Below are 16,725 nucleotides of genomic sequence, written 5' to 3'. Positions count from 1 at the left end.
ACCAGTATTCTTGCTTCAGAAAGAATGTACACTATGCAAGATAATAAATCAAAAAACTAAAGCAATGATTCCAAGAAAGGTCAAACCTTTCTTACAAAATAAGTTAAAGATATGCAGGTATGCGTTTATGTAAGTTGGCAAGAACTTTGGAGGCTGTGGGATACAAGTAATTCTAAATTAAATAAATAAACCCATCCTGAAATTAAATGACAGGTGATGGCATTCAGCCAGAACCTGAAACGGTTGTGTCTCTTCTAGTGAATACAATGTGGAAACACTGGAGCAACCTGTGCAATAGCAAAATCCTTACAAAGTGAACCAAACAAGTTGATGGATGATAGCCATGTAAGCCTGGTTCGGCATAAATGGCAGGAATTGAGTGGCACCCTACAGACTAACCAATTTATTAAAGCATGAGCTTTCGAGGACAAAGTCACGAGCATCACTTCATGCATCTGACGAGGTGGACTCTGTCCTCGAAAGCTCATGCTTTAATAAATTGGTTAGTTTGTAGGGTGCCGCTCGATTCCTGTCATTTATACTAAAATAACCAAAAGTGACCCCAAAACGCTGCAGCCCAGATTCTTACTGGAACCTTTAAATTTGATCGCATTATTCCAATACTGAAGTCTCTATCCTAGCTGCAGGCTGAGCAAAACATGAGGTATGGGGTCTTGTCATAATATATAGAGCTCTAAGTAAGAAAACTCCAGTCTATTGCTGAAAATGTATTGCCCTTTGCGATCTGAGGGACAATGTCTGCTTGACGGTTCTAGTCACCGGATTATCAGACTTGTTGAAGTGAGGGAGAGGTTTTTTTCACAGATGCAGGCCAGAAATTGTGGAATTAGCTGCCAGCTGCACTGAGGAAAGAAGGATGTTATACAACATTCAGACTCGCTTGTTTAGACAGACTTATCGCAAAATGTGACAATTTTCTTAATATACTAGGAATTATGTCTTGCCCACTGAATTTCAGTGAATGTATTTTGTTGATGTTATTCTGTATGTTCTTATTGTAAACCACATAGAACTTTAGATCTAGCGGCAAATGCATATTTAAATAAATAAATAAGATTACAAATGTTTGGTATGTTGGAAGAAGACATTGAAGAACCAGGATGATTGTCACTCAGACAGTCAAATCTAGTTACCAAGTGGAAAGATGCCGGTCAGGCTCTTGTCCAGAGGAGTATACATTTTTGTGTCTTATTGTATGTATATTAACCAATGGGAAGGTCCTGTTTAGAATGTGTATCGGGTGGTTTACCCTATGTCCCTTTTTAAGAAATTATGCAAAGATGTTCCTCTAAGAGTACATAAAGATCCTTATAAATCCATGCTCAAGGTTTTGGCAGGAGGAGATCCAGGGATAGCCACCAAGAGGCTGGGGTGTCGGGAACACCTCTCCTCCTGGAGAAGGATCAGCAGATCCTTTCTCCCTCAAGGAGAAAAGGCTAAATGGAATCTAATAGGGTACCAGGAGTTGGTCCCGGGGATTGAAGACGTGAGTTGGGGCTCCACAATCCATGGATAACCTAGAGGGGAAGTAGATTTTGGATTTTACCTCATGATGTACAAATTTGGAGAAATAATATTTTGTTGTTGCTAACGCTGCTACAGTCCTGCTGTAAAGACTGTGAACCCTGATTAAATCAGTGACTTAATTTTTTGTAAATTCTGACTTTTGGGGGAAAACCGAGAATGTATTATAAAAGTTGTGTTATTTGAAGATATATTTGAAGCAAGTCCTTCCTTTAACCGAGGTTCGTAAATGCTTAACTCATTGAAGTAAGGATAAGGATGAAAGTGGGGTGCAGTTGGAGGAGAACAGCTGTGGAGAACATTTTCCCTATTTCACAGGGCAAAATACAATCTCTGCCTCTGAGGCTGGGCCACTACACTATCGGTTTGCCCATTATTTTTGTTGAACCCACATAGAGAGTGGTTCTCAGCTACCAGGTACTCTGCCATTTTATATGCCCCCGTCACAAGGCTTATGTTGCGATCCCCCCTGCTGCTGCGCTACAGGAGGTCTCTTACCTTCCTCCAGAGGCCGCTCTGAAGCCTGGGCCTCGCCTGTGTTCCGTCCGGGACTTGCTCCAGGGCCTGAGAGGCCTAGCTGTGCCTGTGGCTTGCATGCCTCAGCGTTTGGACTTCCTGTTACCAGCCACGCCCGTTTCCCTAGGGGCTGGCCCGCAGCTCTCCACCTGACTTATAGGACCAGCGGTGGGCGGTCCTGGCAAGCTCCTCCCAGGGAGTTGCCTTCTACCTCCAGTATTTAAGGACTGTCTGTTCATTTGCACCGGGGCCTGCAGACTGTGCATTACAGTTGTCTGTAACCTTGCCGATCCAGGTCCTCCATGTTTCCTGATGTCTGCCTTGATGTGTTTCCTGATGTCTGATCCTGAAGCTGCCTGATCCTGATCCAGTTCCGCTTGTTCTGTCCTACGTCCTGTCTGGCTCCTGAGCCTTCTGGCCTGTTGGGCCCTGGAGTGGCCAACAGGAGGGATTCGTCCCCCGGGCTCTGGAGCTTCCCTGCCTGCCAGCCGTAAGGACTTCGGATGTGAGTATCCCAGCATCGGAGTTCCTGCTCGCCTGGAGTTTCCCTGCACCCTCCTTCTCAGCGTGGTCCGCGACCAGCCTTCCTGGGCTGTGTAGGGCGCGTCTGGGACAGGGTGGTCCGCGACTCAGTCCCACGGGTGGGCTGAGTAGGGCGCCCTGATGGACAGTGCAATGTTCCCGTCCAGCCTTGTCTACAGTGTCTGCTTCAGCCCTTGTCCTGATGTCTCCGTCTTGCTTCTGCCCCGTCTGACGTCTTCTGTATAAGGACTCTGTCTGCCCTCGCCTCTGTCCGGCCTGCTGCCCATTGCCGTTCCCTGCGGCAGGTCCGAAAGGGCCGGGAACAGTCGGAGGACCGTTCATTAGTCAACTTCCCCGTGTTGGCTACCATGGGCATGCAGGTCCGGCTGAGGGCCGGACTTCCTGCTTCTGTTCCTGCCTGCCTGGCTCACCATGCCTGCTCAGCTCACCTCCCACGGTGTGGCCTTGGGCTCCTCCTGGGGTCCTGCCGTGGCCCAAGGGCTCACCACCCGCCCGAGACGACCGCGCCCGCGCGCGCTCGTAACAGAATCCGAAGGCCATGAGCTCGGTGAGCTGTGCTCGTGATGGACTTGACTAGTTCCAGGATTTTTTCCTTTGTCTGCCTTTGTCTCAAGACCTGCAGGAGGCGCCTGCGCCCAAACCATCGTTCCCTTGTTCCCAGGATGGAGTTCCACGACCTGCAGGAGGCGCCTGCGCTCCTCCTGATGTTGCTGTGGTTTCTGCCCGCCCTCCCCCCCCTCTTGTTCTTGCTTTTGCCTGTTTCTGCTTGCTTCTGCTGTGGGTGCTTGTTTGTGCTGTGTGGGTGCTTGTTTGTGCTGTGTGCTGCGTGGATGCTTGTTTGTGCTGTGTGCTGCGTGGGTGCTTGTTCGTGCTGTTTGGCCCTGTGTTGCTCGTTTGTGCTGTTTTCCCGCTTGTTGTCTGTTTGCCCTGTGTTGCTCGTTTGTGCTGTTTTCCCGCTTGTTGTTTCCTGCTTGTGGGTTCCCGTCCTCCTCGTTCCCGCGTTGTTTCCCCTGCTTCCTGTCTCTCGCCCTTCGCTCTTTCTGCCTTCACTCTCTCGCTTTCCGCTCTTTCACTCTCTGCTCTTTCGCTCTTGGGCTCCTTCGCTCTCTGTTCCCTTGCTCTCCACTCCTTTGTTCTCCGTTCCCTTGCTCTCCGCTCCTTTGTTCTCCGTTCCCTTGCTCTCTGCTCCTTCGCTCTCTGTTCCCTTGCTCGCTGCTCTCTCGCTCTCTGTTCCCTTGCTCGCCGCTCCCTCACTCTCTGCTCCCTTGCTCTCCGCTCCCTCGCTCTCCGTTCCCTTGCTCCCTCTTTTGTTTTTGTGTGTGTCGGTCGTGCGGTCTCCGTTCGTTCGGTCGCTGCTCGCGCGGTCTCCGTTCGTTCGGTCGCTGCTCGCGTGGTCCCGTGTTTCCTTGGGTTTGGTTGGTCTCTCGTCGTGTTGGTTGCTTGTGGTGTGTGGTTGTTGCTTGCTTGCTTGGTTGCTTGTGGTGTGTGGTTGTTGCTTGCTTGCTTGGTTGCTTGTGGTTGTTGCTTGCTTGCTTGTGGTGTGTGGTTGTTGCTTGCTTACTTGTGGTGTGTGGTTGTTGCTTGCTTGCCTGTGGTGTGTGTTGTGCGCTTTTCTTGCTTGGCTTTTGTTTTTGGTCCCTCTGAGAGGGGGGGGGATTCTTTGAGGGGGGGGGTACTGTTGCGATCCCCCCTGCTGCTGCGCTGCAGGAGGTCTCTTACCTTCCTCTGGAGGCCGCTCTGAAGCCAGGGCCTCGCCTGTGCATCATCCAGGACTTGCTCCAGGGCCTGAGAGGCCTAGCTGCTCCTGAGGCTTGCAGCCTCAGCGTTTGGACTTCCTGTTGGGCGACGCCCTTCCCTAGGGGCTGGTCCGCAGCTCTCCACTTGACTTATAGGACCAGCGGTGGGCGGTCCTGGCAAGCTCCTCCCAGGGAGTTGCCTTCTACCTCCAGTATTTAAGGACTGTCTGTTCACTTGCAAAAGGCCTTCGGATTGTGCATTACAGTTGTCTGTAACCTTGCCGGTCCAGGTCCTCCATGTTTCCTGATGTCTGCCTTGATGTGTATCCTGAAGCTGCCTGATCCTGATCCAGTTCCGCTTATTCTGTCCTACGTCCTGTCTGGCTCCTGAGCCTTCTGTCCTGTTGGGCCCTGGAGTGGCCAACAGGAGGGATTCGTCCCCCGGGCTCTGGAGCTTCCCTGCCTGCCAGCCGTAAGGACTTTGGATGTGAGTTTCCCAGCATCGGAGTTCCTCTTCGCCTGGAGTTTCCCCGCACCCTCCTTCTCAGCGTGGTCCGTGACCAGCCTTCCTGGGCTGTGTAGGGCGCGTCTGGGACAGGGTGGTCCGCGACTCAGTCCCACGGGTGGGCTGAGTAGGGCGCCCTGATGGACAGTGCCATGTTCCCGTCCAGCCTTGTCTATAGTGTCTGCTTCAGCCCCCGTCTGACGTCTTCTGTATAAGGACTCTGTCTGCCCTCGCCTCTGTCCGGCCTGCTGCCCATTGCCGTTCCCTGCGGCAGGTCCGAAAGGGCCGGGAACAGTCGGAGGACCGTTCATTAGTCAACTTCCCCGTGTTGGCTACCATGGGCATGCAGGTCCGGCTGAGGGCCGGATTCCCTGCTTCTGTTCCTGCCTGCCTGGCTCACCTCCCACGGTGTGGCCTTGGGCTCCTCCTGGGGTCCTGCCGTGGCCCAAGGGCTCACCACCCGCCCGAGACGACCGCGCGAGCTCGTAACAGCTTACAGCAGAAATTCATGCTGGGGTAGAGCTTATTGTTCTTTGAGGAGTTCTGCTTAACAGGGCAGTAGCACAGCATCAGGCCCAGATGGTGATAATGCGGTGCAGGAGGCAGTTGCTTACATTGGCCGTATCAAAATTCGGACTCACAGGAGGTAGAAGTTTCTGCTCTTGGGCATTACATGGTTTGCTATTTCACACCTCCTAGTCCACTTTTGCTTCTGTGACAATTCCTGCAGTCTCCTGGGTTTTAGATATGGGGTATGAGCCTGCAGAGGCCTCGGAGACCCTGCTGAGAAGTGTATTAGGGAATAGGGACCCTTGCAGACAGCAGGATTGTTTCTCTACACCTGGTAAATAGCATTCGTTTTTTCTTCCCATGGTGAACCTGACACCTCCTGCTAGTTGCGTGCATTCATTTGGCTCATGCAGTAAGATTATTAAGTAGCTTGCCATGAAGACAGTGTTTTAACCTGTAAATTGCTCAGGCATGTGCGTTGGTGTCCCTCCTTGTTAAAGCAGGCTTTGGTTTGTGAAGGGAGGGTGAACAAGGATCACAAATGCAGAGCTACTCCTATCCCTAAGATATGAAGGGCAATTTGAAAACGATTTTGTGCATGGGAACATTGCCCCCCTCCCTTAGTGTGGGTATAGGTATGCAAGGCAGGGTCAGGCTGCGGGAGGGAAGGTTTCACACGTTCCCTTTGTATGCACGGTGTGCATATTTTCCTGGCAAATCTCTGTGGGAAATCTCCCTTTGAAACTGAACTTGCAGGTCCTCAGGTACCAAGTGCAACCTCCCCCGGGGCTGTTTCAAAAATGCTCTCATGGAAATTCCTCCTAAGTGTGAAGTCCCCTCCCTCATTGTCTCTTAATTCTGACTCTTTTTTCATTTTAAATCTTTCAATATAATAAACAAAAAAAAAAAACAATTCTGGGGGTGAACTTTACTGCTGCAAAGCTGTGACTGAAGCCTTGGGGGGCTTCTAAAACCCAGAAGCCAGGAATGGTCCCTAAGTGAACAAAGATACCCAACCGCTTAAATTCGGAGAGCAAGCTTTTACCATGCATTTTATACACATCTGCACAGAGAGAGAGAGAGAGCAAGGAAATCAGATTAAAGTTGAAAGTTCGGGAGGGGAGTTCTCATTCCCCCCAGACTCCACTTACTGTGAAGTTCCAGAGTCCGCCGACGTCATGGCTCATCTCGAAGCAGGTCACCCGCAGCCCCACTTCCACGCAGCACTTCAGGGAGGCTAGCCCACTGATCCCGGCCCCAATCACTGCCACGCTCCTCGCCATGCTCTCCTGCGGGTGGGACATGATGGACACAGGTTACACTGGTGAGGAAGCACAGATTTAGATTTGTCAGCATCCGTGCAGAAGGCTGAATGCACCAATAGCTGCCCATCGAACTGCAAAGGCGATAACGTGGCAAAACTGGAAAAAAAATCTTGTCTTTTCACTCGCATGCTATGAAATAAGAATGGTTAAAACTATTTAAAAATAATAAATTGTTGAGGGGAAAGAGGGCCTGTTGGATATTGTGGAATGGAGGAGGATCAGCTGCGGGTCAGTTGGTTCACCCCGCCTACAGGGCCTGAGTCTGCTGGGACCCTGTAGATCCCCACTCTCTTTTTTTGTCCCTAATCTAGGTTTTAGCTAGGGAGTAGGGGCAGGTGGACCCTCTCTTGCAGGCACCTCCACTGGATTGCTCAGCCAGCCTGGAGCAGAGAGAGCTGTGGTATTTCTTTTATGGTTGAGGTTTGGAGAAGCAGGGGTGTTCGTTCCCTGTTTGTAGGCCCCCACAGCCTGCTTGCAGGGGAAGAGGCAGATTCCTGGCCCAATACCCCCTCCCTCTGGCAGGGATTGTCTCTAGGAGTTGCAGAAGATTGGTAGAGAAGTCTATCTCTTTGCGCAAAGTTCATTCGGTGTGGATCCCGAGCAGCCTTTTGGAGGATGCTTTTCCCCTGCCCGAAGGAGGTCAGCACAAGAGATCTGGGATTCCTTGCCTTCACTCCCAGGAGGGACTGCAGGGCCTTCTAAGCAGAGAAGTGAGAGGAATGTTTTAGATGATTTTGTTCCAGATCTGTTGGGAGGAATTTCTGTTGTCACCATTCCTACCCATGAGAAGGAGAAAGAATTTTAATTTTTGCATTTCTTGGGACTTTCTAACCCAGAGGTCCAGTTTGACATTTGGATTATTGAGAAGATCAACTACAGATTTGTTTGCTGATCAGTTGACAATATTTTTGGTTGCAGTACATATTAAAGAGTGTAGGAGACAAAATGAAGTCCCAGGGGTCTCCAAAATTTAGGGGCCAAGAAAACTATGTAGAATCACCTATCATAGTTCTTTGTCTCCCCCGAACTAAAAAGAGGAGGTGATAAAACCAACTTGGATGAGAAGAAATCTGTGGGCAGTCGAACTTGTATGACCGACAGCTGGGAGAGATATTCTTAGCCAAAACAGCATAAGCAGGGACCACCGAGTAGAGTGGGTGGGCCTCCTACTCCTTCTCTGCAGATGTCTACTCTGCATTAATGCTTCAAATGTAGCAGTGGTGCTGGCCCCTATCTCTGATAGCAATCAGCACTGTTGCACCCCAACAAGATCCAAAGCAACATGAGGGGCTTAATGGAAGGTTCTGGATGATCTATAGAAAATTAGTTGGTAGCCCTCTTGCTATATTACATAACATGATAGCATTGTTGCTGTCAGCAGATTAGGGTTTCCTGACCATCCTTTCTGCTCAGTCCCTCCCTCCTACCTATTCTCTAGCCATTGAGTCCTTCGCCAGGGCTCTCTACATCTGGCCTAGGCATGCTTGAAGTTTTCACTGCTTCTACAATAAAATCCAACCATTCAGCTCTCTTCTTCCGCCTCCCCCCCCCCTCCATCCACACTAAAATATTGTCTACATATGTTCTCTGTATTTTGATCCTACTTTGGAGTCTGTTTGTCTACAGGGGAATTGTGTGCCTTTTTCCATAAGCCCCACAATCCGTTTTCCACTGCACGGATAACAAAACATCTGTGTACAAAGCTCCTTTCAGTGCTGCGGGGCCAGAAATACCGAGCACGGAGATGTTTAAAGATAAAAAGCATGGGGCTGTGTTTTCTGTCTGTCCAAGAAAGATCCGGCTTACTCCACTCTATTTTTTCTCTTTGCAGAGTTTTGTAACTTTTTTTCTTGTCCCTCAGCTGCTTGGGAGGAATTCAGGGGAGCCCAGCTGTTTTCCATGACTCCAGTATCTCCTCTGGCATCTCTCAGTGGCATTCACAGAAGTTTTATTCAAAGTACAACTTGTTTGTTCTTGTGCAAAATATCCAGATTAGATCTCATTAGCAATCCCACTGTCAGCTCCCTTAACCCATAGGGTACCTGATATTTTATGAGTTTTTAAATATTTACAGTGCAGTAATTCTGTTATTTATGAGAGTGATGATATTATTTAGTTAGTTGAATTTGATTTCTTGCCCTAATTTTACAGCCCAGAGCAAGTTACAAAACATAAATCTGCTAATGCGTAATATATGCATGCAAAGAGAATTGCAGATTTATGGTGGCGAATGATGCAATGAAGGCAAAGGTGATTGAGAGCTCAATAAACATGACCTTAAAAGCATCTGTGGTAGTCAAATAGCCTTATTTTCCAATAATGCATATTCCTCTATAGCGGGGTTTCTAAACCTTGTAGCCAGTGTGACCTCATTTTAGCATCAGAGCTATAGCCAGGCCATGTGGCACCTATGGTCAAGTGAAAAGTGCGCCCTCATCCTGAGCACGACATAAGACCCCAAGAGCTGGGAGACTGATAGATGGAGGGGGCTTTGAGTTTTATTTTCACCCAGCAGTTCCCTCCGGCTCCTTTGGACTTCCAGCTCAGTCGGAACCAAGACAGAGATCCTGGTGCCAGGAACCTTCATTCACAACTCCCGGGTAATTTTCCCCCCTCAACTTTCTTTAATCCAGTGATTGCAGTGCCAGTCCTGGGCTGGGGCCATGCACCAGGCCTCCCTTCCTAGTCGCGCCCTCCCCGCACACAATTACATGAAAAAGGCTATTCTGAGCTAAAACTATTGGGGTAAATATTCAGCCACTGAGTGGCTAATTAAGTTAGACAGATATACATATCTGACTAATTTAAACAGGATATTCAGTGGCGTAGCCCAGATAAATTACAGTTAGCCGGATAAGTGGTATCCTGCTAACTATAGACCTGCCCTATGGCACGTTAACTTAACCGGCTATCTCTACTCCTCCCCGGACCACCTACCTCTCACCCCAGGAACACCCCCAACTTACCTGGCTAAATTCTAATCGGAATCTAGCCGAATAAACCATTTAAATATGCGACTAAGCCATTTAGACAGATAACTTTCCCATTATCCATCTAAATGGCTTTTAAATATGTACCTCACCACTTACAACAACATGCATTGCTGTGGTGCTAACTAGAAAACCCTGCAAAACTAGTAAAAGAAAAAAGGCACTTGGAACCGATATGAGATTAGGGCTATGGCAGTGCATGTTAGGTGTAGACTTGGCCCTCAGAAAGCCACGAGTAAGCAGAATTGCAATTACAATATCCTAAACCTCCCATGCCAAGATAGCTCTAACTGCCAGCATTCAGTCCTACCTATGAAAAGGCAACATTACAAATATTTCACCAGGCCCTAAACACCAAAACACCTCCTATTAAGAAAACAGAACAAACCAGAATGTCATAGATCCCCACACAAAAACTACAAGCTAGCAGAGCACCTCACCTTCTTCACACATGCCGAACACAGAACAGACCCTCACCAAATTCCTAACAAAGAGTCTGTAAAGTGTAAATAGAAATGTGCAGACAAAAACTGAACTGTAAATCACAAGCCAGACTGTATGCAGTGCAACTATGGAAAAACAGAAATACCACCATTCCTCAAAAAACATCAAACAATAAAATCAAGAAACATAAATCTTAAATAGTAAAACCATACTAATAAACATTTTAAATATTACAAAACATTTGATGGATAGAACATCCAATAATTAAAAACTCATATGTTTATCCATTTCCAAAAGTCAATAAAATATTTCAAAACAGTTGGTACATCAAATATCACCTAATAATTAAAACTAATAATAATTTTAAAAAATCCCCTGCTGTCCATACTTGGGAAATTTCCATTTCCAGATGACCTGAGATGGTCATGGCCTCATTTGAGTACTTTCTCCCAGAGATGTTTGGGAACTGTAGTCTTCCTGGGCAGTACGGGGACTACTGTTGCAACTACAGTTCTTGTTGGGTCTATGATGTAGTAAAGAGGCTCAAAGGGCCTTGGTCCACTGGGTCCATGGGTCAACAGCATAGTTTGAAGTCAAAGTGATTGAAGAACAGTGACCACCTAGCTAGTCGATGATTGAGGTGTTGTTACACTTACCCCCTGGGCTGGTCCCTCATCCCGCGCCATTCCCCGAGGCCAGAGGGCCTCCATTACTGCCGACACCAGCGTGGGGCCTCCGGCCTGCAGGACACTGCTGGCGCCGCCCCAGCTGCCTCCTCCTCTAGGCGCATGTGTGCGCCTCTTCTAAATATTTAAAGGGCCCGCAGCAGGGCCCGCAGCAGGAAATCGCTGCCGGCCCTTCCTTTCGATACCAGGGCACCGCCCTATAAAAACCTGCAGCAGACACTCCCCTGGCGACTTGGCAACAAGTCTGCCATGCTGCGTTGTGGTGCTGCATTAGTTCCTGCGTTCCTGTTGTTCCAGAGCCTGTTCCTGTCGTCCTTGTTCCATTTCCCGTGTTCTAAGTCCTCGTTCCTACGTTCCAGCCTGGTTCCTGCTCCTGTGCCTACTCCTGCCCTTCTCCTTCAGATGGATTCTCCTGGCTTGATGTCGGACTGGACCTCACGCTTCTCATTCGCCGCCTGCCCTGGACTTCGGATTGGACCTCATGCTTCTTGCTTACCGCCTGCCTTGGACCCTCGGACCGGACCTCTTGTCTCTTGCTCGCTGCCAGCCCAGGATTCAGATCCTCCTTCATTGGAGCTTCATCACAGGGGCCCACCTAAGTCCAGCCGGCCCCCGGAACCCAAGGGCTCAAACTGCGGGGAATGGGGCTGGTAGTGGTGAAGCCTCAGCCACCGGCCCCTGTCATCTGTCAGCCTCACCTCCTGACATTGGGAACCTGTGGTTGGTCTTCCTCCCAGGTGGCATCAATCCCAACTCAGGCCAAGGGTCCACATCTCCAGTCGAGGTTACAACAGATGTTGAGTCTGTTGCAAACATTCCAGATTCTTGTGGTTGGTGTAAATGATGGTTGGATGTTTAGCTTCTTCTAGGAGATGACACTACTCTTCCAATGCAAGCTTTACTGTCAGAGCTCCTGAGCTCTGATCATATAGTATTTTTCAGCAAGCATGAATTTCCTGGAGAAGTATGAGCACAGCAAGAGGGTTCCTTGGTCATTGTATTGAGTAAGGACAATCCCCACCCCAAGGACAGAAGCATATACCTCTAAAATAAAAGTCAGGTCTGGCTGTCTTAGGCAAGGCTCTTGCAAGAATTCCTATTAAGACACTGGAAGGCCTGGATGACCTCCTCCGGCCAATGCTTAGTGTCTGCGTCCTTCTTGGTAAGGGCGTTAAGCATGGCTGCGAGTGAGGAATAGATGGGTATGAACTGACTGTAGTAAGTCACAAAGCCCAGGAATGCCTTGAGTCCCATGGGTTGGGGCTAATCCAGGATGGTCTTTACCTTTGCAGGGTTCATACAAAACCTGTACCGGGAGATGATGTAACCCAAGAATGGGAGCTCTTTCTGCTCAAACATGCATTTTTCTAGATTTGCATACAGATGGTGTTCCTGCAGCTTCGGTAACACTTATTTGACATGCACAATTTAAGCCAATGATTCTTAGAAGATGAGAATATCATCTAAGTTTGCTACCACATGGGAATATAGAAAATTCCGAAAGATCACATTGACCATGTGTTGGAAGACTGCAGAGGTGTTATAAAGTCCAAACAGCATGACAAGGAACTCATAGTGACCATCCCTTGTTTTAAATGCCATCTTCCACTTGTTGCCTTCTTGTATACATATTAGATTATACTTCCCCTGGAGGTCAAGTTTAGTAAATATCCATGTTCCTTGAAGGCAATCAAATAGCTTCATGAAAAGGGGCAAGGGATAGCTATTCTTTTTGGTAATTGCATTATGATTCCTGTAATCTATACAAGGCCTAAGGGATCTATTCTTTTTCCAACAAAAAAGAAATGTGCAGGAGATGAGGAAGGCTGGATAAAGACCTTTCCAAATTTTCTTGGATGCACTGTGACATAGCAGTAGTCTCAAGTGCCGATAGGGGGTAGACCCAACCTCAAGGTGGCATCTTCCCTGGCAGGAGATCTATGGGACAATCATGTGTGGAGGCAAGGTTTCTGCCTGTTGCTTGTTGAAGACATCAGTGTATGTGGCATACTGTGTCAGTAGGCCGGGCATGGCAGTAGCTAGAGCCATGGTAACAGATGGCAAGATGAGATAAAGACATGACTCGGTACACGCTGAGCCTCACCGGGCAAGCTGAAGCGTGTCCCAATTTATGGATGGTTGGTGTCACTGGAGCCAGGATAGCCCCAAGATTATGGGGTAGTACATAGAAAGTGAGGGTTTCTTTGTGGAAAAGTCCCATCTGCATGATAAGAGGCAAGATTACCTCAGTGAGCTAACCCAGGAGAGGCTCACCGTAGACTGAAGAGATGATAAAAGCGTTCTCCAAAGTGGTTGTGGGCAGGCTCTCCTAACAGATCAGTGACTCCTCAATAAAGTTACCGCCTGCTCCAGAGTCCAAGAATGCCTCAGTATGGATTGAGAATTTCCCCATAGCAAGGCAAACAGGTAAGAGCATCTGAGGAGAGGGAGGCATCCAACTTAGGATTGCTTCTCCAATCAACCCTAGTGCAGGAGTTTTCCCAACTTCTCAGGGCAGTGACTGGCAAAGTGCCCCTGGCTGATGAAGTACAGGCAGAGCCCAATTTGTCCTTTTCTGCTTTTCCTTCTCAGAGAGCCTTGAGCAAACCAATTGTATGGATTGCTTTGCAGTGGTATTGGCTCTGGGTCAGGTGTGGGCACCAAGGGACGAGTAGCCAGACAGATGAGTTTCCGGGAGGCCTGACACTCCTGAGCCTGCTCTTGAAACCTTAGGTCCACCTGAATGATCAGGGTGATCGGGCCTTCTAAAGTGGGAGGGATATCTTGGCCAGCCAGCTAGTCCTTAATCTGATCAGACAACTCCTTCCAGAAGATGGCAGCCTGGTTATCTTCACCCCATCAGAGCTCCAAAGTTAGGGTATGAAATTGTATCTCATATTTCCCAACTGTATATGCAATCTAGCTAATCTGTAGTAGCTCTGCAGCAGTGAAGGAGGCACGGACCAGGCTTGTCAAAGACCAAGTGAACCTGTTGAAGAAAGTCATCCAGATTCTGTAGGATCAGGCCGTCAGGTTCCTATAATGGGGATGCCCAGGCAACAGTGGTGCCATCCATCAAGGAGATCATATATGTGACCTTGGCACAGTCGGAAGGGAACAAAGCCAACTGGAGCTCAAAGAGCATCTGGCACTAATTTACAAAGCCCCTGCAGTCTTTAGGATCCCCAAGGTACCAGGGAGGCGGTGGCAGGTGAGGCATGGATCCCGGGCGATGAGCCGGCTCAGGGGGAGGTAGAACCACAGGGGCCAGGGCAGGTGCTGGAAGCTGGGCCTGCTTGGAATCTATCCTTACTGCCAATCCTTCAAGCAGATTGGTCACTTGGTCCAAGATCCCTTGCTGCTGCTGAATATGCTGGGCCAACCTTAGAACAGCCTGAAGAGTGGACGGATCCACTGAGTCAATGGCTTCAGCAATCTTGGAAGGGAAGTGGACCCTTGTGCTGTGGCATGGTTGGTGCAGCCTAATAGGAGAACCCAGTAGGCTGACAGCTGGTAAATGTGCCCTGGGCTGGGACAGAGCTGGGGCTTCAACTATACCAACCCCTTTTCATACAGATTGAACCCTTCAGTTCCTGGGGCCAACAGGACTTAGGTGATAGTCCCACAAGGTAATGAAGATGAGAGGGTCTGAGACCAAACTGAAGTCAGGATAGGCAGTGGTCAGTTAATCACTGGGTGCAGGCCAAGGGTTGGGGCAGGTAATAAGCAAAGCATAGTCCAGGTCCGAAGCAAAGGTCAAATCCAGGTAGTCAAGCCAAGGCAAGATGAGGAGGACTGGAGCTGGTATGGCAGATAGAGCAGGATAAGAAAGGGCAGGCAGGATGAGACGAGGCAAGGCGGACTGGACACAGCAGGGCAGGCTGCACAATATGAGGCAAGGCCAGGGAAGGCAAGACACAGGAACACAGCTGGGAAGGAAACACGGCAACATGCACTGCAGGATATGCAGGAGGACCTGTTGCTGAGGCACTGGGTGAGAGGAGGATTCCAATTTAAATATCCAGTGATATGATGTCATCAGGAGGCGCCATGAGAGTGGGTCCTGCCGTGGGTCCTTGTAAAGTGCTGCAAGTAGACATGCGTGTGCCTGAGAAGTGCACCGTGATGGGCCAGAAGTGAGTTGGTGGCATCTATGCTGCAATGAGGGCTGGTGTCATGTCAGGTCTTGGGGCAGGCTGGCAGCGGTCCAGGTGAGTGCAGCCGGTCACAGGACCGTCCCATGACTGGCTGAGTGTTACATAATGCTGCTGGTGTTGGCGCCTGCAGAGTGCTAACACATACATATGAATGAGAGCATACAAGCTTTATTATCAAAATTTACATAACATTTACCATAAAACATATTCAAATGGCATGGAATCACTCACAAACTTATATACATTCATTCTTTAATGTTAAAATAATATTATAATACTCATTGATGATAAGCACTGTTATACAAAACAGCAAGCATAACCAAATGTGTTCTCTTCTAACATTGGTAAATATATTATACACCCTTATGGCATTTACAACTCTTAATGGAGAAAATGATTGAAAAAACTCTTGGTCACTACCATATCAATGTTGCGCTCCTGCTCGCGGGCCTAACTACAAGCAGGCACTTACCTTCGCGGCCCGGAAGCTGCCAACGTCCGCCTGCTCCTCCCATGGCTGGAGCCACCCCGGACCTCTCCATGCGGCAGGAGGCCGCCGACATCTTTTCACGTGGCCTGGAGGCTGCACTGTGGCTGAGTGCCGCTCGAGCTCCTCTCCATTGCCCCAGAGGCCGCCATCGCCACCAGCCCTTCCCGCGGCATGGAGCCGCTGACGTCATCTCCACTGCAGCCTGGAGGCTGCAGTCCTCAGGCTCTTCTGCGGCATGGGACCGCTCCTCAGCCTGCCTTTCGTGGTTTGTGAGCCGCCGACAATGCTGGGCTTGTTCCTCGGCCCGCCCTGCTCCTCAGCGGCAGCATGGCAGCTGTCCAGGGTGTTGCACATTACTTCCTGTTTCCCCTAAGGGACGAGGCCTCGTCATCTGCCTGGATTTAAAGGGCCAGTAGGGAGTGGTCCCTCTGGCTCCACCTAGACTCCTCCCTAGGTGTCTCCTCTTCTTCAGCCCTACTTAAGGGCCCAGCTTCCACTCTAGGTTTGCCTTTGCTAGGAGTTGGTCCCTCCTGGACTTCCTGCTCTCCACTCTTGCTTGGCGTTCTTCTTCGTGGGATCCCTCGTCATAGTTCTTGGTCTCTTGTCTCGTCTCTTGTCTTCATCCTGGTCGTCCTGATATCTTCATGTCCTGATGTCTTCACGTCTTGATGTCTTCATCCATGTTCCTGAAATTCTTCATCCAGAGATTCCTGAGGCTCCATCATCCTGTTCCTGCGTGGTCCGTGACCAGCCCGGCTGGGTTGGTAGGGTGTGCAGTGGCCCAGTGGTCCGTGACCACCCCCGCTGGGGTGTGTAGGGTGCTGGCGGGATTCCTCCATCCAACGAGGTTGAAATCCTCCTCATCCGTCATGTCCTGATGTACTCGTCTTGTTCCAGGTTCCGGATTGACCCCTAGTGGCCGTCTTCAGCCCAACCTCAGGTTATCCCTCTGTTGCGTCTTCCACGCCGGATTGGAGGTTTCATCCTCCATTGACTGACCTGTCAGGTGCGTTGATCATGCTGGGTCCCGAGGCTCTGTCCAGAATGTCGCTGCTTGGAGTTTGGCTGGATTCCTTCATCCTCCTGTCCAGATGTCCGTCTGCTGTTCCCGGATTCCTTGTGGGGTCGTTGTCTGTCCTGTGCTTGTTGCTGCTCTTCAGTGAGTGTCTGCCAGCGGTGGGAGGCCCTCTGCTTTCCCGGACTTCCAGACTTTTATCTTGTCTGATTTTAACCTGTCCTCGTCATCGTTACTCCCTGTGTTTTCGTCAGCTCTGCTGT

General features: G+C 49.5%; 1 protein-coding gene across 2 annotated transcripts in view; it reads right to left on the bottom strand.

Moving 5' to 3' along the window:
• LOC115100246 (dimethylaniline monooxygenase [N-oxide-forming] 3-like) overlaps positions 1 to 16,725 on the bottom strand; it is a 69,425-nt gene that overhangs the window by 38,359 nt on the left and 14,341 nt on the right. The window contains exon 2 of one of the 2 annotated variants that reach the window (XM_029618614.1): positions 6,507 to 6,676. In XM_029618614.1, coding sequence (XP_029474474.1) covers positions 6,507 to 6,659 — 153 coding nt within the window. In that variant the 5' untranslated portion in view covers positions 6,660 to 6,676. The remainder of the gene's footprint in view (positions 1 to 6,506; positions 6,677 to 16,725) is intronic. The other variant, XM_029618615.1, reaches the window with a different exon arrangement.

This window comes from Rhinatrema bivittatum, chromosome 10 (assembly GCF_901001135.1).
Source record: "Rhinatrema bivittatum chromosome 10, aRhiBiv1.1, whole genome shotgun sequence".
In the NCBI taxonomy this organism is placed as follows: domain Eukaryota; kingdom Metazoa; phylum Chordata; class Amphibia; order Gymnophiona; family Rhinatrematidae; genus Rhinatrema; species Rhinatrema bivittatum.
Note: the sequence above shows the minus strand (reverse complement) of the source record. Positions and strands in the feature narration are given on the sequence as shown.